The following is a 27,113-nucleotide window of genomic DNA, read 5'->3' on the forward strand; positions in this document are numbered from 1 at the left end:
TGTCTTTATTTCTGTAAAGATTGTTGTGCATTTTTATTCATCTGCTTCCTATATGTTTCTTAGTAAGGTGAACTCTCAACTATTTTATATATGTTTTAATTATTTTGAATAGATTTTCTCTTTGTAGCTTTTACCTCTGTTTCATTAGTGATATGTAGAAAAGCTGACAATATATGTTGGATATATTACCTTCTGATACTTTGCTGGACGTATTGTTCTATTTAATTTTGGATGAATCTCTAGGTAGACAATCATTTCATCCACAAAAAAAATGTACTTTTACTTCACCTTTGTTTGTACTCAATTCTCTTAATTTCTTTCTCTTATCTTCTCTCTACAACTCAAATTTCAAGAACTTTATTTAATAATAGTGTTGAAAATGGATCTCTTTTTTGTATTCCTGATCTTATTAGAACGTTCTCTAATGCTTCTGTATTATATGGAAAACTAGTCCTAGATTCTTTTTTTTTTAAACTCTTACCTTCTGTGTTGGAGCCAATATTGTGTATTGGCTCCAAGGCAGAAGAGTGATAAGGGCTAGGCAATGGGGGTTAAGTGAATTGCCCAGGGTCACACAGTTGGAAAATGTCTGGAGCCAGATTTGAACCTAGGACTTCCAGTCTCTAGGCCTGGCTTTCAACCACTGAGCCAATCAGCTGCCCCACCTAGATTCTAAATAGATACAATTTACTAAATTATGGAAAGATCCATTTATTACTAGGAGTATTTGTAGTTTTAACAGAAATAGACAAAATGTCTATTTTTATCCCCATGACTTAGGACAAAGTTTGGCACAAAAATAGCCTTTAATAAATGCTTGCACAAGTAGAAATTCAAATGATTTTTTAATCATAAGTTAAATGAGAATCGAACTGAGAGCCTTAGAGTAAGCAAAAAAAAAAAAATACAGAGTCCAAAAAAGAGATCAAAGAATTCTGGGACTTCCAGCCCTAAATCTTAATACTGATTTTACACACACACACACACACACACACACACACACACACACACACACACACACACAGACACACACAGACATGTACACACACATACACCACACAGCATACAACACATATATATTAATTAACTTTTACCTTCTGTCTTAGTATCAATTCTAAGACAGAAGTGTGGTAAAGCCTAGATAAATGAGGTTAAATGGCTTACCCAGGGACACACAGGTAAGGAGTATCCAAGGCCAGGTTTGAACTCCAGTGCTCCCAATACCAGGCATGGGGCTCTACCGATTGTGTTGCCTAGCTGTTTCTATTATAATATATTCTGTTGGTAAATATAAATTTTCTTCTCTGTACAATCTTGCCATTGCTGCCTCTCTTCCTTTATTGTGTAATTGCTTATGCTCTCTATGTCGTGTTGGAATGGACTTTCTTTCTTCCCAGGACCCTCAGCTTCAACAGTTTACATTCCCCTTTCCATGTTCATTTCAACGACACCTTCAAGAAGCCTTTCCTGAATCTTTCCTAAAGAAATAATCTCTCCCTCAATTTTCTTATGACATTTCTACTGCATTCTAATACCTGCAATATATACCATTTCTTTCTTAATCCTTCCCTCCTTTCCTTTTTTCTTCCTTTCCTTTCTTCAGCTTCTCTGTCTCTTTTCCTCCCTCTGATTTCTCTTTGCATTTTCTATTTACTACTTAGACCAATGACTAGAATATAGTCAGTATTTCAAAATATTGTTGAATGGAATTGAATATAATCCACTAGCAGGGCAATTTGAAACAATCCCCAAAGAACTATGAAAATATGCATTCTCTTTAATCCAGTAATACCACCACTATGTCTGTATCCCACAGAGATAGAGAGGAGAGAAAGAGGGGGGGGGGAGACAGAGAGACAGAGAGACAGACAGAGAGAGACAGAAAGAGAGAGAGAGAGAGAACAGAGACAGAGAGAGACACAGAGACAGAGAGAGAGAGAGAGTGAGAGAGGGAAAACCTAAGTGTACAAAAATATTTTGTGGTGGCAAAGAATTGGAAGTTGAGAGGATATTGATCCATTATGAAATGGCTGAACAAATTGTGGTATATGATTATGATGGAATACGATTTTCCTATAAGAAATGATGAGCAGTACAATTTCAGAAAAAAGCTAGAACAACCTACATTAACTGATATATAGTAAAATAAGCAAAACCAGGAGACATTGTACACAGTTATAGCAATATTGTACAATGATCATTTGTGAAAGATTTAGCTATTCTCGGCAATACAATGATCAAGGTCAATTCTGAAGGACTTATGAAAAAGAATCCTATCCACCTCCAGAGAAAGAATGGATAGAGTCAGAATACAGATCAAAGAATACTAATTTTCACTTTAATTTATTTTGTTTTTAGTTTGGAGTTTTGATTTTATGCATATTACAAGTATAACCTATATAAAATTGTTTACCACCTCCAGAATGGGTAGGGAAGGTAGTTGAGGGAGGGAGACAATTTAGATCCTATAAGGTCGACAATGTATATTAAAAATCGTTATTACACAAACTGCCATATAGTAGGCAGTAAAATAAATGCTTGACATTGATCACTTAAATCTCATTTAAAATATGAATCTTCTATTCTTCATAATTTTCTAAAGAAATCCAAATCAATTATTCAAAACATTAAACAATAGTATCAATTATCCATGAAACTTCATTTTTTCTAGTGGGGATAGCCACCATAAAGGTACCATTAATATTTAACAAAAATAATATTAGATAAATTTTGAATTTAATGCAAAATGTTCTAATCTTATAATATAAAAATCTCAAACTTTGAAAATAATTTGGAATTCTTTGGGGGATAAATCTTGTTACATGAAGCATAATGAGGATTTATACTTTTTAAAGTTCCTAGAATAAAAGTAAGGGAATAGCACTTAAGAGATAACATAGTCCAGTAGGCTCATTTCACATTTTACAGATGAGGAGACACACTTATCATAACTTTTATGGCAAAGACAGGACAAGAAACTAATTCTGATTTCTAATCCAGGGTTTTTGTTCTTATATTTCATAAGTAATATTATGATTTTCTACTAGAGTGTTTCATGTAGGTGGAAAACAAAGGTTTAAAAAAAACACTCTATTTGTCCCTCTATTTCCTACATTTTACTGGCCTACACATATTCACAAGAACTTTTCTAACACAGGGATAGGAGATATGGACCAGACCTGCACTTTTATTAGTATAAGGAACCTCATATTAGGAAACTCCTTTCAACATTGCAGAATTACACCTTCTCTGAAACATATCTTAGTTACTCAGGGTACAAAGAAATTAATTGACTTGACCAATTAGAAGGATTATTTGGGTCTGATTTGACCAGTGAGTATGTATCAGAGAGTACTTGAATATAGGTCTTCCTGGCTCCAAGGATAGCTTTCTTACCACACTAGCCCATTGATTCTCATCTAATGAAGGACATATTATCTTTACTAAATATAATGTCTAGTATCTATGCTATCTGCCTACTATATAATTGGTATATATTTATACTCAACTTTTTATATATCTATCTTACAATAGTTTCGATGGAAAATGAAAATCAAAAAAAATTTGTTGAGCATTTACAAAAGAATGTTGATTCAAAGGAAATTCAAGCATTTTTTGACAGAGAAAAATAATATTTTATAAAGCCAATTGTTTTACCATGGGTATGTTAATAATAACTTTTAAACTACAGAATACTCTTTATCCTGCATTTTTTGTTAAAATAAAATAAAATGGAAGGGGAGAAAAGAAACATTTGTTACTTAGCACTTTCTTGATTAATTCTTTCATTTCTTTACACAACTAATCTCTAAAAATTGCTATTTTCTTATATTTACTGTGAATATTTGGGGGGAGGGTAAGATATATGTTAAGGGAAACTCTATAGTCAGCATGGTTAACAGACATTTTCTTGACTGTTTAATCCTAACATTTCTTTATAGTTCTAATCTCTAAAAAAATGTTATTTTCTTATTTTTCTATGAATAGCTGGTAGACAATAAGGGATAGTCTATTCCCAACACATTAACAGATCATAGCATAACTAAGCTTTCTTAAGAATTGAATCTTCTGATAATTTTTTCCAACTGCTACATCATAGATATGACCACCATGATAGGTGATTGAGAAATATATTCTTGGTATAACCATTTGGAGCTTTGAGTGTACTTCCCATAGAATTGTTGTAATAAATTATGGTTAGGTTCTATAGTATTATTCATAAGGTATTCAACTTATTTGAGGTTTGGTTAAATACTTCTTTTTTTTAAGGATGACCTAAAAAATGAATTATATTGTGTAATATTTTGTTCTGTGGGAAAACACATTTCAAGTTTCAAATGACTAATTTAAAAATGAACTGTTGGACCATAACCCATTTGTCAATTGGGAACCAACTGTATTGTGAGGTTCCGATCATATTGCTTTGGTTTCTGAAACTTGTTTAGGACATCCTGAATACTAATAAGAAACATGCTGTGGTAGAGTCGATTTTTGATTATTCATTCAACAAACATTTAACTATCTTGCCCTGTGTCTTGGCACTCAGAAAATGAGTGGGAATAACTCAAGTGCAAGATTACAAAGAGTAGTTTAAGGCAGATAAAAAATACTGTCATCTCTAAGTAAAATAAACTGTCAAGCATTTTTGACAGAATAAAATATAATAACCAAATCACAAAGTCGGGGTTTTTAGCTTTATTATGTTAATTACATGTAGAGCCTTATGTTGAGTTGTTTATTATATATATACTTGGTAAAATAAAAGAAACTTGTAGGAGATACTAGCACTATTGGCAATAATACTTTATCACAATATGTAAACACAACTCTAAGGGTAAATGTGTTCATTGTTCCAACTTTGGCTGCCAGAAACACATTTTTCAATCACAATGGTCAAACCCATGATGTGGCTGTCAGCATAAATTATCAAAAGAACCAGGTCTTATAATAGTCTGGTTATGTGTGGCCCATTAATGTGATGGGTAAAGCCATTCTCTCATTCTTTAATAGTTATTTGTTTACTGAAAAATATAATTAAATTGCAATTTTTAAAGACTGCCTCATTATCAATATGATTGAATAGAGCATTTGACCTGGGTCTTCAAAAAAATCAGGCAGGTCTCAGAAGGAGAAATTGGAGAGGTTTGGGTAAAATAAAAAGGGCACAAATGATCAAGACAGGAAGCATATTCCTAATTATATTTGGCTTAGATGAGTATTAAAATGCTTTCATATCCTAATTACATACTATCTGATGGCAAAAAAAATGGGTCTGAGTATATCTTAGATGGAATTTAAAAGTAAAATATGGATTTTGAAATTATGAGTAAATTGTAAAATGAATAATTTACTAACAATATAAGAATTGACTGTGATGACATGTAAATCCAATACCTAAAATACTGATTTCTCATGCTGAGATTAACTTAATGATGTAGAAAATCATTGCATAGTACAATATCCCAGATTTTGCCAAGTTAAAAAGCTACATCCTGAGTAACAGTTTACTGTTTTGGGACTTACTTCTCCCACATCACTAAAGAAGGTTTTGTTAAATTTAGTCACAAATGCACTAATTTCCAGACTTCAAAGTCTGAGTATAATTATTACAGAAACTTTCTGAATTCTACAAGGTCAAAATTACATTGAAGTTGAAATCAATTATATAGAAAAAAAATTTGATCTAATTGATATAGCTCTTTTAAAGATTATCAGTATTCATCAAAGATAGCCTGCAGTAGTGAATAGAGGGCTGTCTTCAAGACCAAGAAGACCAGGTTTCAAGTCCTGCCTTGGACACCTACTAGCAATTTGACCTATCAATTTTCTAGGCCATACTTTGTTTCAAAAATGGTAGCAACTAGCCTGGGTAGAGGTAACTGTTTTACCTAAAAGTTTCCTTATAGCAAAGAAATAAGAGGTCCATGTCCCTATCCCTATTTTTATTATCAGCTTTCTTTTTCTAAGCATATTATGGATGTAGTTTAAATGTAAAGATATAAGCAAAGAATGTGAAATATTCCTGTTTACAGAAATGCAACTTATTTGATTTTCCCCCTAAACCAGGATAGGATTTAGATATACTTACTGGAGATGTTGATATCTGAGTTATTCTTAGCTGGTTTTCCAAATCCTGGACTTTATTTCTGAGTTCTATATTCTCAGTTTCTAGTTCTTGTATCTAAAAAAGCAAATGATTATAGAACATCAAATTAGAATTAAAAAAAAAATACCATGACTACTGACTACACTCTGGAGTGAACTTTCTAAACTCCTGCTTGTCCATCATTTCAAAATGTGATGTGATGTATCATGCACAGGGGATAAAGTTATTTAGGTAAAGCCTGGGAACAGCTTAGAACTCCAGGTCATTAGCAATGCACGTATTTTAAATTTTACAATACTTGTAATTTGGACTAATTTCTTCTTCCTGATTGCTCCCAATCTTTCTGTTTTTTTTTCTTCTGAATTTATTTTGAAAATTGTACCCATAATCTAGGAGTATAAACACAGGACAGTGAAACTTGCTTGTGGCGATTTTGAAGATAGTGAGGGAAAGGGGTAATTTAATAACAAAAGGAATCTGATCTGCGTGGGAAACCACTTACCCAGCATCTGCTCCTTCTGCTGCTCTGATCCCCATGAGAAGCATCAGGAAGTGAAGCAAAGTCACATGAGAACACTAAGTTCTTGTGGGAATTCAATATAAAATGGTTAAAAACTGTGCAGGGGATCAGGAGTGGACAATTATAGGAACAAAATGAAAGCAGTTCCAATCTGTGTGGGGAAATGGAATGGTAGGACTTCTCAATTTGTTTGATGGTCTGCAAGTTTCCCTGTACTTAGATCAAACACATGTGATCAACACATTTCGGTTACTCACTCTTTTCTGCAACCCCGCAATCTGTTTTCTTGTTTCCACATCTTTTCCTCCAGATTCTAGAAACTTCCTGTAGGCCAGATCGAAAGCTTGACCAATAGTTAAAGTGATCTCTTCAGCCTTTGGGGAAAACCAAAAAGAAAGAATTGGCATTGTAGTAAGAAGCTCTCCAGGACCATACTCCTGCCCCAAGAAGAGGCAAAGTTTCACAAGGCATGTATGGGCTTGACTGAGTATTGAAAGAGTGGAAGCATGAACAAGATTTGAGGGTGACTCTTCTATCCTCTAAATTTTATTTCTCTTTTTAAACAAATCCTCTAAACTGGCAGCGAGGTGGCCCAATAGATAATGTATAGTTTCTGGCATTAGGAAGACTTGAATTTGAATCTTGCCTTGGACATACAAAAGCTGTGTGATTGTGGGCAAATGACTTAACCTGTCTAGGCCTCAGTTCCCTCGTCTGTAAAATGGGAATAACAACAGCACCGATTTTGCAGGGTTGTTGCAAGTATCAAATGAACTAACATATGTAAAGCACTTTACAAATCATTTTAGAAGTGCTGTGTAAATGTTATATATTATTAGGGATCAACCAGTTAGGGGACTAGCATTAATCATTCATAATGTGCCAGATTTTGTGCCACACAAAGAGAGGCAAAAAACCCAAACTGTTTTTACAATCAAAGAGCTGTCTAATGGGGTTGATAACACCCATTCATTGAATAAACATTTATTAAGCACTTTTTATGTTCCAGGTACTAGGGATAGAAGCTTATAATCTAATGAGGAGCTTACAAGCAACAATGTGCAAACAAGATTTATATCAGACAAACTGGGAGCACTATGATTAAGGAGGATTTAGGAAAGGGGTCTTTCAGAAAGTAGGATTTTGGCTGAGACTTGAAGGGACTTCGGCTAGGAAGGAGAGAGTTCCAGACATGGAACTTCTCAGTTTCCTTTCCCTTTATTTAAATAAGTATTTAGCATGGTTCTTCTCAATTTGTTTCCCCTTACTTGAAATAATTATATGGCATCTACTAAAGTCTTAAACAGGGTGGGCAGCATGTAGAGTGGGTTGAAAGGTTCTGCCTTCCCTGACCCTGGCTTTAACCCTCAGGGCACTAAACAACTTTCCAAGTTCCAGAGAAGATGCCAACCTCAATTGGGCAGAAACAGGTTTCCCTCCTAGAGAATTCCCTCTACTAAGGAAATCACAGGCTCTGGTACCCTAAGTCTTCTTTCTAATTTTATTGCTAATTCCTTCTTCATCCATTCACTTTCAAAGCTGCCCTTTCCTTTGCATTTGCCATATATTCTTTGCAAGTAGTAAGCATTAAATTTTTTTGTTGAAATAATACAGAATGTGTAATTTTAAAGTGTTGACATGATTTCACAAGTTATACTCAACAAGTCCTGTTATTTTATGACAGTCTATTAATTACTTTAAAATTTGAATATGTTATGTCATTGTAGAAGAAACTAGTGAACATGATATGCTATTTTATGTCTTGATCTGTATTCATTGGGATTGAAATAATGTACTATCTGTACTAATAAGCTAATTCTGGATTTGAAAGAACAGCTGATTCTGGATTTGCTCCTGCCAACAATATAATACATCTAAAATTGAATTCATTCTACCACTTAAATTTGCTTCTCATTCTAACTTCCTTGTTTTTGTTAGCATCATCACTATCCTCCTTATCAACCTGGGATGGAAATCACATTACTGCCTGCAATTGTACCCTTTCCTATACTCATTCCCAATCCAATCTATTGCCAAGTTTTGTAGTTAATCTCTGCAATGTACACCATGTATCTTGCATTAGTACCTTCTAGAGAGAGTTTTGTTAAATTGAATGGGCTCTCTTACATTTTTTCCCTCCCTTATGTTCTTACAATCATTGTGCTTAAGGCTCACATCTGCTCTTACTGAGATTACTATAATAATCTTCAATGTAATTCCCTTGCCTACAATCTCCCTTAGCCAGCAATACAACCATCATGCTACTGCTAAAGAAGTCATCTTAATACTGTATTATCTGATTATGGGACTCTTCCATATAAGAAATGCCCAGTGCTTCTCCATAGCCTACCTAATTCAATACATAACTTTTATCCTGAAATTCAAACTTTTCTACAATCTGACTTTTATCTTCATATACTGTTCCTTTTCACAAACTCTAAAGAGCCAAACCCACTGCCATTCCATCCCATCCACCTCACCCTGCTCTTCCCTATCTCTTTGTCTTTGCTTATATGGTCCTCTATTTCTGAAATGGATGGTCCTGTCATCCAAATCATAAACTATGATCCACCCTCTTTTTATTCAAGATACATCATTCAAGGTACATTTGACTTAGGTTCTATGTTCTTTATATGGCCTTCTTTTTATCTTCTCTATGAGACCTAGTCAGAAATGAGCTCTTCCATATCAAATCTCTGAGACAACGATTTGAAGCTTAATGTTGCTGCTAATTTTTGATAATACATCTTTTCATTGTCAGTAATTTTGATCATACCAGTCATTGCTTTTAAAGTCTTTTACATTTGACAGCATAATTTAATAGAATTCTCATTGCATACTTATAGATTACGAACTTCATCCACAAGTTTTCACTGTATCTTGTTTTCTAAATGAACATCATAGGGAATATCAACTGTATCATCAATATTCTTCTTTATATGTATGTATATGATGTATATTCTTTTACAATATATGATGTAATATATACATATATATATGTATAACAATTACTGATTTGCCAAGACTTTGCTACAATAGGTTATAAACTAAGAAAAAAGAGCTTATTTCTCTAGGAAATAACTAAATCTTGATAACTACTGTGACCCATCTTTATTATGAAATATTTTTCATTAAAATAAAATACTTTATTTAGGAAAGATGAACAGAACATTTCTTTAAAAATTATTTTCATGAAATTAAACATGAGACTGATAAAAGTTGTGTTTAATCAGATATATGTTAGATTACAAAACTGCATAAGAGTTGAGCAAATTACATCATGAGCTATATGATGGGAAAGGAGAGGTTTGTACAGCAAACACTTCTATCCATGCTAAACAAGAGACCTAGACCTTTAAGGAACTTTAAAGGTAGGTACTATAGATATTGAGGTGACACAGTGAATGTGGTACTAGGTTTGGAGTCAATAAGATCTAAATTCACATCTAGTCTCAGATTTATTAGCTGTGTCAACCTGGGCAAGTCACTTAAGCCCTATTTGCCTCAATTTCCTCATCCATAAAACAAGGGGGAGAATGTTTTGGGGATGTGGTCAAAATAGTAGTTAGGGTAAATTTTATATCCCTAAATACTTACATCAACAAAATGAAAACAAGCAGATCAATGAAGTGGTCACACAACCACAACAAAAATAATCTAGAAAAAGAGAACACTAGGTGATATTCTCTAAAGAGGGTTGAAAAAGAAGAAAACAGTTTTAGAGGGTGATTATTAAAGGACTGCTAATATTATTGGATAAGTGCTAATCTTCTCATTGTGCATTTATCTTTTCTTGTGTATTGATTAGGATACCAAATTTTATTTTGCCATTTCTCTGAATTTCCTGACCAGGGAGTTCATTATGCGAATAAATAAAAGATCACATACTATCACTGATGTAGTCTTAGAAAATATCTCCAGTGGCCATCCATTCCATTCCCTCATTTTATATATGAGGTAACTGAGGCTTGGAAAAGTTAAGTGTCACTCAGTAAGAACCAAAGAAGGAATTCAAACTCAGGTCCTAAGACTCTCAACTTACACTATATGGAGAAGCCAAATGGCACAGTGGATAGAATTTTGGACCTGGAGTTAAGAAGACATGAGTTCAAATATGGCCTCAGACACATATTAGCTGTATAACCCCTGAATAAGTCATTTATTCACTCTCTGCTTCAGTTTTCTCATATGTAAAATGACAATAGTAAAAGCATTTGTGTCCCAGAGGTATTGTGAGGATAAAATGAGATCAATATAAAGTATTTAGCATGGGACCTGGAACATATTATAGAAATGTTTGATAATATTGATTATTAATTGTCATAACTGATAGGGGATTACTTGAGGGAACTATTTTAATATAAACGGATGAATGAGAAAAGGCAGGCCATTCAGGTTATCTTGTTTTTATTTCTAATTCTTAGAAACTCCTATTTTCTGTGTCATGGAAAAGTTCATCAAATGAAAAGGGTAAAATATTATAAAAAAAGTAATTAAATTGAAAATAGGTCCTTTATTAACAACTCCTGTAAGTATTTTAAACAAATATAAGTCTCTAGATCCAGATGAATCACAACCATTGTATGAAAGAACTCCAAAGACATGATAACACTGCTATAAGAACACTAGTCTGGAGTTTAGAAGCAGTTAATATTTTCCACCAGGATCAAATATCCTCTGTTTGACTTCTGAAGTGCATTTTTAATTTTGTTGGTTTTTTACCCATTACTCCCCTCCAAATATTCTGTAATCCAATGACATTGATTTCTTGGCTATTTCTCACTCATGATACCCTATCTCCCAAATCCAAGCATTTTAATTGAAAGTCCCCCATACCTGAAATACTCTTTTACTTCATCTCCACTTTCCAGCTTTTATAGTTTCCTTCAAGTTTCAGCTGAAGTTCTACTTTCTATAATGTCTTTCCCAGTGTTCCTTAAACTTTCCCTCTCAGACTATCTTTAATTTTTGTTGTTGTTCAGTCATTTTCAATAATGACCAAGTCCTTGTGACTTTATGTGGGGTTTGCTTTGCAAAGTTATTGGAATGGTTTGACATTTCCTTCTCCAGCTCATTTTACAGATGAGAAAACTGAGGCAAAGAAGGTTAAGTGACTTGCCCAAGTCACACAGAAAGGGTTCAGGACTAGATTGAGTCTTTTTTTATGCTATGCTTGATGCTCTAGCTACCCTAGCCTTAATTTAGCTTGAATATATTTTGCATGCAAAGTAATTTCCATATTGCCTCCTCAATTAGAGTGAAATAATTGAAAACAGGGATTTTTTTTCTTATCTTTTGTATGCTCAGTGTTTAGCATAGTGCTTGGCATACTTTAGGTATAATAAATACTAGTTGATTTAACTGTTCCACTTTAAAAAAGGGTAAAATATTAAAGAAATCAGAAAGTATAGACCAGCAAGTTTTATGTTCATGGGAGAATTCTACAATAAACAATTAAATGATTGGTTTGTGATCAATTAGAGACATTGATAATTACAAGAAATTAAAATGTGTTCATTAAGACTAATGTATGCCAAACCTGAGAGTGTTATTAGACAAGTAGATCAGAAAAAATAAATGTGTGTATGTGTAATATTTCTTTTTATTTAAGAAAGGCATTTAATAAATTTTTCATGATATTCTGTGGACAAAATAAAGAAATAAGGGCTGGTTGATTATATTTCCAGTTTGCATAGATGTCCATAAAACACTTGACTAGTGTATCCCAAAATGCCAATTCATATTCCTATTCAGTAGTAGATCTATATCAACCTAAAAGGAAACTCCTAGTGGTGTGACAGAAGATAACATCATTTAAAATAAATAACAGTTAAAAAATACAGAAAATCTAATTAGTCTTTTAAATGACAAAACTGGGAGGCATAGCTAATTTACATTTTTTTTATAGAATCAAGATTTTAAAAAAACTAAGATGTTTTAGTAGGTTAAAACAATGGGCCAAATATAATTTTGTCAAATTTGTGCTTTAAACTGCAGTGTAGTAAATTTATCATAGTATTTGCTGTATTTTATCTGATGCAACCCTTGAATAATTGCAATAAAATTTTGTTCAGATTTTACTGTTTTTTCAGGCTAAAACTTTGGGAAAGGGGCAAAAGTAGGTTTGAAATTGATATATGTATATTACTTTTTTGAATATTATGTTTCTTTAGCCCATTATTTCAAGTTTAGTTTGGCAGTACTTTTAATTTTTCAAATATTTAAGTTTTCCAATAATTTAAGTAAAATAAGTTTGATAAAAATATAGTATATATGGCATACAGTAAATTAAAAAATCTTTTCTTAATTTCAGTGTTGACAGCAAAATATGATAGGATAAATTAAAATGCTAAGTATGTTGATTAAAAAATAATCTACTGCCTAAGTATCAGTTTGAGAAGAACTGAGTAGGTAGCTTTACATGTGAAAAAGACTTAGGCGATACAGCTGACAGAAAATCAAGTCAATAGACATAAATAGTTTGATATGGCTGCCAAAAATGGAAACCAAATAGTAAGGGGTACTTTGGGACCCTACAGTGTAAAGAATAAGAATGGACACCGGTAAAGTTAGATCTGAACAATCAGGAAAACATTAATTGCCCATGCATAGGTTGAGCTAATATAACAGAAATGATAATCCTACCCTAAATTAATTAATTTATTTAGTCAGTGCCAATCAAACTACCAAAAAAACCCCCCCTATTTTACAGAACTTGAAAAAATAATAACAAAATTCATCTGGAAGAACAAAAGAATCAAAAATTTCAAGGGAACTAATTAAAAAAAATGTGAATGACAATGACCTAGCAGGACCATATCTTAAACTGTCCTATAAAGCAGTAATCATCAAAAAAATCTGTACTGGGTAAGAAATGGAATGGTGGATCAAGGTAATCAATTAGGGGTTAATGACTTTAGCAATCTAGTGTTTGATATACCTAAAGATTTCAGTTTTGGGGATAAGAACTCACTATTTGACAAAAATTGCCAGGAAGTCTAGAAAACTAACAAAAAAATTATATCTCACATCTTTTACCAAGATAAAGACAAAATGTATATTTGAGTTAGACAAAAAGGGTAATATTATAAGTAAATTAGGGGAATATAAAATAGTTTACCTCTCAAATCTATGGAGAAAGGAAGAATTTATAACCATACAAAAGAGAGAGAACATTATAAGATATAAAATTAATAATTTTGACTATGTTAAATTAAAAAGATTTTACACACACACACACAAAAACAAAGTAACCAAGATTAGGAGGAAAACAATAAATATATAGAGAACTACATCAAATATACAAAGAACTAAGTCAAATTTATAAAAATACAAATCATTCCCTAATTGAAAAATGATCAAAGGATATGAATAAGCAGTTTTCAGATGAAGAAATAAAAGCTATCAATAATATGAAAAAATGTTCCAAGTCCCTCTTGATTAGAGAATGCAAATTAGAACACCTCCGAGGTACCACCTCACACCTATCATATTGGCCGAAATGACAATTAAGGAAAGTGATAAATGTTGAAGAGGATGTGGCAAAATTGGGACACTAATGCATTTCTGGTGGAGTTGTGGACCAATCCAAAGATTCTGGAGGTCAAGTTGGAATTATGCCCAAAGGGCTAAAAGACAATATATATGCTCTTTTACCATTAATATCTCTACTGAGTCTGTATCTAAAATAGATAAAAAGGGGAAAATTTTTGTACAAAATTATACCAATTATACAAAAATATTTACAGCTGCTCTTTTTGCGGTGGCAAAGAATTGGAAATAGAAGGGATGTCCATTGACTGGGGAGAGGCTAAACAAATTTTGGTATATGATGGCGATGGAATACTAGTGTGCTGTAACAAATGATGAACAAGATGATTTCAGGAAGAACTGGAAAGATATACATGAACTGATACAAAGTAAAATAAGCAGAACCAGGAAAATGTTGTACACAGTAATAGCAATCTTTTGGAATGATCAACTGTGATAGACTTAGCTATTCTCAGCAATACATCCAGGACAGTTCTGAGGGTCTTATGACAAAGAAAGGTCTCCACCTCCAAAGAGAATTGTTGGAGTCAAAATGCAGATGAAAGCATGCGATTTTTCACTTGCTTATTTGGGTTTTTGTTTCAGGGTTTTGTTATCATATCATTATTCCCTTAAAAAACAAACAATATGTTTTTCATGATAATACATGTATAATCCAGATCAAATTGCTTGATAGCTCCAGCAGGTGGGGGAGGGCAGAAGGGAAGACAGAGTAAGACAGTTTGGATCATATAACTCCAGAAAACTTTTGTAAAAATTTTTATTACATGTAATTTTGTTTCATATATACATATATATATTTATAATATATAAGAAGAACAAGAAAAGTCATAGAACCAGTTAACTCTGTCTTTCTGTCACGATTTGTCACCTTCCCTTCCTCCAAAAGTAAGTACAGGTACAAAATTAAAATAAATCACTGAAAAGCCCTTTTTTGTGTTTTGTGAACTTCACAGCACTTGACAGTAATGGAACTATGGTGAATGATAATGCATATATCATCCATAGATAATGTTGGCAGCAGGTAAGAATAACTAACAATAAAATTAATCGGGTCTTATTAATGCCTAATTTAATTATGCTATATTAGATGCTCTGCCTTCATTAACACATTTAGTGGTTAAGAGTAATGATGTTTGAAATGAACTACTTATATTTTTTTCAGGAGGAATTCAGGTTCAGTCAAAACTTTCTTTTAAAATGGGAAAGGACCTATTTTATGAAAATATTTATAGCTGCTCTTTTTGTGGTATGAAAGAATTGGAAACTAAAAGGATGTCCCTCAATTGGGAAATGGATGAACAAATTATGGTATATGATAGTGTGTTTTAAGGAATAATGAATAGGATGATTTCCAAAAGAGTTGGAAAGATCTACTTAAACTGATGGACAATGAAATAAGCAGAACCAAGAGAACATTGTATACAGTAACAGGAATATTGTGGAACAATGAAATATGATAGACTACTTAGAGCAATACAATGATCCAGGATAATTCTAAGGAACTTATGAAAAAGAACGTCATCCACCTCTGGAGTAGAAATGCATTTGAAAATATATTATTTATCACTTGCTTGTCGGGGTATATGCTTTGGTTTTATAGGATTATTACTTATGAAATGAATAATATAGAAATGTGTTTTGTGTGATAACACATGTATGATCCATACTGAATTGTTCGTTGACTCTGGGGGGGGAGGAAAAAGGGTGGGAAACAACATGGATAATATAACTTTGGAAAACTTATATGAAATTTTGTTATTAAAATTCTAAGTGTGGAAAAAAAACTTCATTTTACCTACCTCTGATATCAAGGCACAAGATTAGACACCAAATAATTATCCATCATAGGACCTGATGCAGTAATTTTCTATGTATTTCTTCCCTATGAACATTATTTAGGGTTTAAGCATTTAGTGCCTACTAACAGTATGTAAGTTAGTTATGTGTATCATTTTTTTTAAACCCTTACCTTCTGTCTTAGAGTCAATACTTTGTATTGGTTCCAAGGCAGAAGAGTAGTAAGGGTTAGGCAATGGGGGTTACTGACTTACCCAGGGTCACACAGCTAGGAAGTGTCTGAGGTCAGATTTGAACCTAGGACCTCCCATCTGTAGGCCTGGCTCTTAATCCACTGAGCCACCCAACCGCCCCTATGTGTATAATTTTTTATTTATATAGTCAATCATATACAAAGTCATTAAAATAAAAGTAATCATAGTTATGAATCATTAGTTTTGTCTTAAAGTAACATTTTAGATCTTTCTCTGAAGTCTCATATTTTGAAAATCATGAAATAAACTGTGCTATATCCCAATAATGTACCTTGCCATTTAGAGAATATTTGCATACCAAGAAGAAATTTTCAAAATTTCACATCTAAAAAATGAAATTAAAACATGTCCTAACTCCGTACGAAATAAATATAAAAACCTAGCATAAGCATAATTTTCTGATAAAATAAATTTGTCTGTCTCTATGTCAATAAACATAAGAATTTTGTTAAGTGAAGGATTTTGCTGAATATTCTCATGATGTTACGAATCTTTAGTGCAACTAAGTATCTTCAGCTTTTATTCTTTCAAATGTTTTTAATACTTTTAAGGTTAAGACAATTCCTATATTCATAAAATGGAAAAAAAAACTATCCTAAAACATTTGGCATACTTACACACTTTTCGCTGTCAAATACATAGCACAAATGCTTATTTGACTCAGAATCTTTGCATATGAAAGTAAATATCCTCTTGTCAGTTTTATCATCTGCACAAAATGATATCCTATGAAGCTGGCAATTGTGCTGGACTTCCTGTGAACACATATAGAAATGAACAAGTTTGGTAAGCATTTTTTCAATTACTATATAATTCCTTTTTATTTCTAAAGCTTATGATTGGTGGATTGCAAAATGGAATGCTTAACTATTAAATTTGGGGCATTATGGACACCAGAATTTGAAAGAAACATGCAATGAGAATGGAGTTCTGGTAGATAGAGGATATCTGAATAGGAAATTCTGATAAAGTGAATAATTCACTATTCCCCAGATAAACTTCTTGATTTCTTCTTTCAGCATCTTTGCTCATGTTGGTTTATATGTCTAGAATGCTCTCTTTATGCATCCTCCATCTGTTAAACTCCTACATGTCAATCTAAATATGACCTTCTCCAGGAAATTTTTCCCATCTCTGATGCTTCCAATCAATAGATAATGACCTTTTTCTCTCATGTATTTCATCAAGTATTATTATTCCTTTAAAATATAGTTACTTGTATATGTGTAATAACCAGATCCACAAAGGAAATGACAATTTAAATTTGTAGAAATCACACAGCCTTGAACATTTTTCTGCCTATAATAGGAAGTTAATTAATGTTTGGTGTACTGCCCTGAATTCTGAAGAAAAAATATAATGCAGAAGAACATGCCAATAATATTAAAATTCATTCATTTGTGTAATTCTATGATAGATCTTATAATGAAACATAAAACCACAATATTGTAATAAGATATAATGATATGTCATATTTTAAATTGACAGTGGTATTTTACATAGTACTTTACAATTTTAATATTCCTTCTATTTTTTCCTATAGAGAATTATAAAACTCTCCCAAAGCAGCATTTACTTAACTTAAAAAAAGTACATATATACTGAGAAATAGAATTTAAAATTAATCTTAGATTTTCCTCTTGCATTTGAAGTTAACTAGAGAAGGCAGATGTTTTCATATCCAATTTGAGTATCTCATATTTTCTGTAATTTAATTAACCATTGGGAAATTAGAGTCTATATTTAGATTTAGAGCACAATTAAAGATGAGCTCTTAAAATTTCATTGTTGATTTTTTCTTAGCACCATGAACCATGCTACTTCTTTTGAATTTTTATGTCAGGAAAAGCAGACACAACAATCTCTTTTTTAAAGTGCCAGGAAAAAACTTGATTCTTTTGATTCCAATTTTCTTTGCTTTGTAATTGGGTATGGTAGGAGGGTACAGGGGAAGTGGCATGTTATGTAAGACCAATATTCTTAACTTGCATAAAAATGGACGAAAAAAGAAAAGAAATTGAAAAAAAGTATTTAAAAATCCAATGAGTGAGCCTAGGAAAACAATTTTTAGATATTTTTTCTTTTTTTATTGTGGAGGTAGGGAGGATGATAAAGATCAGAGAAGAAATAAAGAACACAGAGTCTCTCTGGTGGCTTGACATCCAAAATGATCATTTAATAATATGGCAAAACATTTTTTCTATGGTAACATTTACTGAATGATTTTGCCATTTTTTTCCTGTTTTCATTGACAGTTTAAGGGAATTTGAAGAATCTGGAGAAAGATGTGTTATCATTTTATCTTGTTTTTTTAACAAGTTCAGGACTATGATTTTATTTGTGCAGTAAATTTCTGGTGTAGAGATTCTCTCCATTGGTACTGATAAAGAATTCAATCAGTCTTAAGAAGTTGCCTAGATCACTGAGGGTTTAAGTGACTTACCAAGAGTCATGCCAGCTAGGATTTATGAGACAACAATTTAAACAAGGTCTTCCTGACTCCAAGGATATCCATATGTCATATTGCCTCTTTATGATAAATAATACTGAAAAATAAACTCCTTATTCAGCTAAAAATTTGGATATTTCCTAGTTATCATAAATTCTTGATTATTATCAATAAGGGTTTAAATAGAAGCATGGGAAATCTAATACGGCATATGATAAAGATGCTCTATATATTTATTTATACACATACAGAAACATACACTTAGAGATATTTTCCAAGACATATGTCTATACATTCAGCTTTAAATTATATTTCTTTGTTTCTAAAAACACCTGCTTGATGTTTGGAGATTTTTTTTCAAGGCAAGTAACACAATTTCATGGAATAGCTTTATTTGGAATTGGGTAATTAGGAAATCTCTTCGTATTCTTCGTTCAACTATCCTGAAACATCCTATACTCATATTCAAGAATATGAGATTCTGCTTCTGTGAGTATACCCTTAACACTCCTTTGTAAATTAGCAGATGCAGATGGTCTTTGGAATGTTGCTAAACCAAAAAACAAAACAAAACAAAACAAAACAAAAAATGAGGCTGTCCCAGTCTTTGAACTCAGCTACATCATTGGTCCACAGTGGGGAAAAAAAAGTTCCTTACTGAGAGGATCTATGAAGCCTTTCTTCCTTTTGAGGAGTGATGGGGATGTTTCAGGGATTAATTTCCTTTTCCATGATCCTGAGGAACCTAAAATTACCCCTTTGCTGTAATGAAACAATAGACGAGATCTCTGGAGAGTATATTAATAATAATTTTTAAATTAGCAAGCCTGACTTCCAGACAAACAAGGGATTAGACTTGTTCTTAGTTTAATATTAGTTCCTAAAAATTAGAACTCTCAAAAGCTTGCAATGGGCTGATTCATGAAGTAATTAATTTTCTTTAACTAGAATTTTTCATGAAAAATTGTCAGCTTCATAGTTGAAAAAGAATTTTTGTCGAGATACCATTTGGATGGACACCAAGGTCCCTAACCACAATGGTGTGTCAAAATCAAATATAAATGGAGGCCACCAAAATATACATAAGAATCCCTATGGGTTGCATATTGACTTAGAAAACTATATTTTTAAATTACTAATATTTTATTGTATTTTATTTTTGTTAAACTTTTCTAAATTACAATTTAATCTGTTTCAAGGCATACTCAGGAGTACTGTGGGCTGCATGAAGCCTATGAGCAGCATGTCTAACACCTTTCCCTTATAAAGATTCTGAGATTCTATAATTGGTATAAGACTTTATGATTTTTAAAACCTTTCACATGGATTATCTCACTTTATCCTCTTTTTCAGATAGTTTCCTCTGACCAATGTAGTGAAAAGGGTGCATATCAGCCCTGCAAAGCCTCTCTGCAGAGTTTATGACAGTTGAAAAAGGGTTTAGAATCCTGAGGTTAGACAGTTGACCCTGGGGACTTGATGAGAGTAGAAGGGTCAACTGAGCTCTGTTCTTTAGACTGAAAACCTGGCTTATATTCTGCAGATTTTCTCTTAAAATTTGTTAGTTTAACTATTTCCTTTAGGTCTCCCTAACCTCCCTTATTCCCAATCATCATTTCCCTTCCTAAATTTCTTGGGATTTTTGAAAGGCGGGTGGATCTGGGGTTTAGTTTTCAAACTTGGTAGACATAGTTTCCCTGTAGTCAAATACAATTTACCCTTGTTACAAATTATCTCTTGAATCATTGTATCCAACTTTCCTAATCTTATGGGCTACAAAACCCTTTGGGGGTGAGTCAGGCAGGTCCTATCTCAATTTCACATTCCCGTCTCCCTCCCCCACCTGAAGCTTTCCCTAGGAGGCTGTTAGAGTTACCTTGTACCCTCCATTCCTTCCAATCAACCCTAAAAATCAATAAACCCTGTTGGTCACATAATCAAACCTTTGGCTAGTTCATTAGTTGATTGATAAGAGAGAGGGAGAAGGGGAGAAAGGAATAACATTGTTCCTGAGTCGTGAAGGGAGTTGGAGGTGTGCATTTTGGAGGAAGTGCAATCTCAATACTTCCTCCTTTGTGAACCTGAGAAACTGACTAGCAGCCCTCTAGTCAGTTTCAAGCCATTCTGGGCTGGCCCTAACCTGTGTCTGTAGAAGTGCCCTTCCTACTTGAAGAGCTCAGTCTGTTTCCCTTTAGTGTCTCTGTCTCAAATCTGGGTCCCAGTCTGTATCTCTCAGGCTATAGCTGTCTACTCTTGCAATTCTTTATACCTCCGTGTTTATATTCCCTAAACGCAGTCATTTCTTTACTTCTCCTACCACCTCAATCTACCACCTTCACCATTGTATCTTCCTTATCTATTTACTGCCTTAGGGATCCACAAACCCCTATCCACAGTGCCTTATCCCTATTCACATTACCTTTAGTCCTTTACCTACCTTATCCCCTATTGTGACCTTACCTTGCCTTAATCTCCCTATTACCTCTAGCCTATTCCCATATTACAACCACCATATTACCCTCTAGCTTAATCCCCTTATTACATCTGCTTAAATTCCCTTATCACACCAAGCAAACAATCACTTCATATAAAAATTGATACAAAAACATTATACTATTAGCTAGTTTAGCACTATCACATTCATATATGGGAATCAATCCATTTAAAACAAATATATAGTGAGAGCCTAATATGTATGTTCAAGGTTGTTCTAGGCACTGAATATTACCAAAAAAATCACAAATGTCCCATGGCCTCAAGCAACTTATAGTCATGGAGGCATGATTTGGAGGACTGACATTATGTGGGCATTAACATGACATGACAAGATAGTGACATAAAGGCAATTAGATTAGTATTCACAGGATATACAAATTTGCAGTGGAACTGCAAGACTACTGAAAGAGGAGAAACACTTCAAATTCTTGATTGATTAAATTAAAGGTTGCTGATTGATTACATTAAAAATAAAGAGAGTTCAATTCTGTCTTCACAAAATGCTTGAAACATAGTAAGTATTTTAATATCTGTAGAACTGAATGAAATTTAGACCCAAATTTGTGTTTATACCCCTTGCATATAGTCAATTGTACATTGATCCTTTATTTCTAGTTTTTAACATAATTTCATAATTTATATATTTCTATATATTAAAATATTAGTCATCCTTATTTATATTATTCCATTACATTGCTTATTTCAGATTGTTTAGCAATTCTCACATTGCTAAAGATTTAGATATTATTTACTTTTGTTTCTTTATGTTTTTATTTTTAGCTAACAATACATTTGGAAGATACTTTAATAATTCAAGATCTGCATATTTATGCATTCTATTGATACTGAGTGCAAATCTTGGTCAACATTTGAAAAGATAACAATTTTTCATTTTTATAATATCAATTTTAAAGCATATTTGAAAGAGTATTATTAGAGCAAAGGATGGAAAGGATGGGAATATTTTTTAATCGTTAGATTGTATATTCAACTTACATCAAAAATATTCTATCAATTTGTAGTTACAAAAGAAATGTATAACTAGAGCAGTATTCTGCTAATTCTTCCCCCACTTTTATTTCTTTGGTAAATAAATTTAAGTAAATAAATTCACTTTTATTAATCTGATAGTTAGAGGTTATTATCAAGGTCATTTTAATGTATATTTACTTCATTAATAAGAATTTTAAACTATTTCAAGTGGTCATTTCTATACACTATTTTATAAGTTTTTCATCACATATCCAATGTTGATATCAATTATAACAATGTTACCCTGGAACATTTATATAAACTCCCTTACTGTGTATTTTCAGTGTTAATTTTATATTTGTTATATTTACCCAAATACTTCCCTGATCTGTTTTATTTTATCATTATATTATTTAATTATAAATCATTTATAATATTCATGTACTTATATTTATTGAACCTCACCCCCCATTTCTTCTTTTTTTTATTTTCTACAACTGAGAAAAATTATCATTCACTTTTCTTCTGCTTTTATGATTCATTTTGCAAAGTTCATTTCTAGAGACAGGTAGACAGCTCATTGGATAGAGAACTAGGTCTGGAAATAGGAAGTTCTAGGTTCAAATTTGACCTCACACATTTCTGAGCTCTGTGACACTGGGCAAGTCACTTAACTTGAATTGCCTAGCCCTTACCGCTTTTCTGCCTTGGAACCATTAATTAGGATTAATTCTAAGGCAGAAGATAAGGGTTTTTTTGGTTTTGTTTTTAAGTCCAATTCTATCATCAAGGTGAATTTTTTTTAATATAGAAGGAAGTAAATTTGATTTTGGAGGCCTTGTAATGTTGTTCACATTTTGATTCAATCAACAAAATGTTATTTGAAAACTTGAGCATCTTGAAAACTTACTGTTTATAATGAATTCCTTTTCTATTTTAATTCTATTCTCTTAAAAAGTAGAATACACTCCTGGTGGGCACATTTTATACCTTATTCAATATTAATAAATATAGAGTCATTGATCAACATTATCTTGGTAGTTAAATCTATCAAAAAACTATAAATGGAATTAACAAATGTGCAGAAAATTCTTTATTGGAAGAGAGTCTTTAGTTCATTACTAAGTCCTTCTTATTTGGTAATTAACAAACTACAAATGCAGAAAATTCTTCTATTTATTATGTATTACAGTATATAATTGATTATATCTTTTAGCATATATATGTACAATATATATGAAAATAAACATTGTTTGTGAAAGCCTTCATGTTCATTTTCTTTCCATATTTTCATGGTTATTTTCTGCATGTCTATGTTCATTTTCAGAAAGATTTTTATAGAGATTTTTAACACTGGCATATAGATTGTAATGGTATACTACCGTGTTATAGGAAATGACAACCAGCATAATTATAGAAAAATCTGGAAAGACTTAAATAAACTTATGCAAAGTGAAGCAAACAGAATCAGAACATTTTACATAGTAACAGCAATATTGCTTAATGATCGACCCTGATTTAGCTACTCTCAGCAATACAGTGGTTCGCAAGACACTTTCAAAGGATTCTTGGCAAAAAATGCCATATAGATTAAAGCAACTATTTTTCACTTTATTTTATTCATTTAAAATATATATATGTACATATGAGTCTTCATCCACAACATAATCAATGTGGAAATGTGCTTTACATGATTGTACATTTTTAATCCATATCAAATTATTACTGTATCAGGGAGGGGAGGGTGAGAGAGAGAATTTGAAAAACAAAATTTTAGAAAACTAATGTTAAAATTGTTTAATGAAAAAATTGTTTCCCCCAATTTAAATGGGGTATATTGTAAGAATAAGGCAAGCCCTGACATTTTTGGAAAAACTGTCATAGAATGTTGGAAGTGAAGAAGATCCAAGTGACCATTGAAAGAGCAGAGACTTCTGGGATTGGAAAAATGTACTATGGGATTTTGGGGGGTTGGAGCGAGAAAGAAAGATTGTGAAGGCTGGATCTGTGATCCCCTGAAGTGGCCACTGGGTTTTTCCTGACTTTTATAGGAGACCCATACCTGGGACATCTTATCTTCCCAACGTTCACACATTATATCAACTGAGTTCAACTGGGTTTGGGGTTACTGGACTTCCTTTGGGGAGCCAATCTCTGAATCCCATTTGCCTTGGACTTTGCTCAACTATATCCCCCCTGGACTATTAGTAAACATAGATTATAGGAATATCATTAGTGAGGCTCAAGAAGGTGAAGCTTTTGGTTGGGAGACACCTTGTCTCACCTTTGGATCTGAGGCAGTGGTGGGTACCTGCCTGAGTGAAGGTCCTTTGGCTTACAGATTACTTGCATCCCCTTTCCTGCTGATTCACTAGCTTTACCCCCCATTGCCTGATTGTTCCTGATTAAACACCCAAGTACCTTCAAGATCAGATCTGCATTTGGTTTCTATTGGAGAGAGACTTAACTGGGAAAGAGTACAGTACCACTGGTAGGCTGATCTCCATTTTGAGCCTGACCCCTTGCTGGGAGAGGAGGGAAGTTCCTGTGTGCCCTGACTGGCACCACCATCAAATTGGGGTGTCACTCACTTCTTCTTGAGAGGATACCATTCTTTCAACCCCTCTACAGTGGCAAATCTTTCCCAGATCCTCCATTTCCCAAAGGGATACCATTTTAGTCTCTCAGTAATAGGGGTGGCTGTGAGGGAGGAGAAGTCCTCTATACTTTACTAGCTGGTCCACAACTACACCCGCTATCCTCCTAAACATCCTCCCTTTTATAATATAAAATATTATTTTTTTAAGATAGGCTTATAGGACCAGGAGAAAAATTTAAAAAAAGACTGGCCTAAAATCAACATGAGAAAAGAACAAATGGGCAAAAATACATTACTTTCCAGACTTATGTTTAATTGAATAGGCATGTTGCCCATTAAATATATAGACTAGCTTATATATCTGAAACAGGAACTTCAGACAGACAACGAGGTGGGTCCAGAACTGAAAGGGGTAAAAAAAATAGTGGCTAGAATGCGTTGAAAATAGTGGGTTTCCCCAAAGGCAATAGAGAAGTTAATGATGGTCATTAAGTAGGTTATAGCATATTACCACTGATGTAGGTATATCATAAAAGCCTGAGCTGTCAAACATAAACGGAGTTAAAATGTAATTGAGAAATATTTAACAGAATTAATAAAGGTACAATACAATATAGATAATGTCAATTGTGTGGTTTTATTTAGTTAATATATGGCCAGTAGGTATCCCTTTTTATTTGAGTTTGACATCACTGACTCAGTGTATGTATCATCTAAAAAAAGAAATAGAGTGTAAATAAAAATAACAGAAAGACAACCTATTGCTGCAAAGGTGCCTGTAAAATTATAAGAGTTAGAATATCACTTCCTTCAAAGCAAGCAAATCCTCTAGGGAATGTACACGGGAAGATGTGTACAAGAATCACATAGGATGAAATTGCCCTGAGTGCCTTGTGATCTGACTGATGTTAGAAATACCCTGGGAAATGTTGTAATAGATCTAATTATGGAACTGTGGATCAAAGTGCTGACAAGATCAGTTTTATGTCATGCTGTAATTCAATTTCTCAACAATATGCTGCCACTTATAAAACTTTCTCCAGTTTGTATTTTATATAGATTTATCAAATATTCTTTTGATCAAATTTGGTTCTGGCATTGCTATTGTTCTCTTTTCTTTACTTTTCTTTCTTTCTTTATTTTCTTTCTTTTTCTTTCTTTCTTTCTTTCTTTCTTTCTTTCTTTCTTTCTTTCTTTCTTTCTTTCTTTCTTTCTTTCTTTCTTTCTTTCTTTCTTTCTTTCTTTTCTTTTTTGGCCCAGTACTAGATGCTTTTAAATGATGTGTGTTATAATATGTTGTAAGGTTTAGAAAAAATATAAATCTACTCATCTGCCTTTTAGTCCAGTTTGCTTTTACAAGTAAATTTTAGTTTGATTTTAATATTCAGTTTTATCTGATGTTTTATTGGAACTGCATCAAAACTACAAATTATTTTGGAAAATGTTTATTTTCTTAATCTGACTCATTCATGAACAGTGATTATCCTCATTACTTAAATCTTCATTTAATTCTGTCAAGACATGTTTATGGCTATATTTATGAAGCTACTTTGTCCTCATTAAAAGTTAACTTTTAAATTTATTTTGCTGTTATAAGTGGGATTCTATTCTACAGTATTTATTTGGGCTTTATTGATAGTATATAAATCTAAAAGCACTATGAAAATGTGTTATAATATAATTTTCATTTCCGTGGGTTAGTTACAAATTATATATCTTTGTTGAATTCACTGTCTAATTTAGTTGTGTCAATTTTTTTTTTGGAGAGAAGAGTCAGTTACATTTTCTTGATAAATAATATCAAGGCAATAATACAGTTCATTTCCAATATTAATTTGCAACATTAGATTTTTCCTGAACTCTTCCTTCTTTCACTGCCCCTCCAATCTCATCTGTTCCTAAGTCTTATTCTAATGTGAAAATGTATTTGTTCATACTCATCCCTATCTTTAATCTGAAAGAACCCCCTTAGAGTCCTTATCACTTCCTGTGTACTACTGTGTACTACTGTGAATGCCTCCTAATTTAACTCCGAATTCCCAATCTTTTCCTTCTCTAAATTAACCTCCACGAATCTGCCCTAACTACAAATCTGATCATTTTATTCCTCTGTTCAAAAATCAACTCCCCAGATTCATATTAAACTGCTTCGTAGTTTGGTCTCCAGCTAACTTTCCAGGCTTATTTTACCTCTTTCCCCTTTACATATGTTACAGCTAAAGAATACCCTGGCTCTTCCCCAAAATTGATATTCCAGCTCCAGCCTCCATACCTTTGCATATGCTACCTTTTATGCCTGGAGTCTACCTTCTATTTGAAGCTTTTCTGATCTTCATTATTTTTTTTTAATTGAAGCTTTTTTCACT

The 27,113-nt window shown here is 32.8% G+C and overlaps 1 protein-coding gene across 4 annotated transcripts in view; it reads right to left on the reverse strand.

Moving 5' to 3' along the window:
• Positions 1–27,113, reverse strand: part of GULP1 (GULP PTB domain containing engulfment adaptor 1) — a 154,703-nt gene that overhangs the window by 27,932 nt on the left and 99,658 nt on the right. For 3 of the 4 annotated variants that reach the window (XM_044669716.1, XM_044669715.1, XM_044669714.1), the window contains 2 exons: positions 6,884–7,000; positions 6,089–6,181 (listed from right to left, as the gene is read on the reverse strand). In XM_044669716.1, coding sequence (XP_044525651.1) covers positions 6,089–6,181; positions 6,884–7,000 — 210 coding nt within the window. Of the gene's footprint in view, positions 1–6,088; positions 6,182–6,883; positions 7,001–16,848; positions 16,987–27,113 lie in introns of all 4 variants that reach the window. The other variant, XM_044669711.1, reaches the window with a different exon arrangement.

The sequence above is a fragment of the Gracilinanus agilis genome, chromosome 3 (genome assembly GCF_016433145.1).
Source record: "Gracilinanus agilis isolate LMUSP501 chromosome 3, AgileGrace, whole genome shotgun sequence".
In the NCBI taxonomy this organism is placed as follows: domain Eukaryota; kingdom Metazoa; phylum Chordata; class Mammalia; order Didelphimorphia; family Didelphidae; genus Gracilinanus; species Gracilinanus agilis.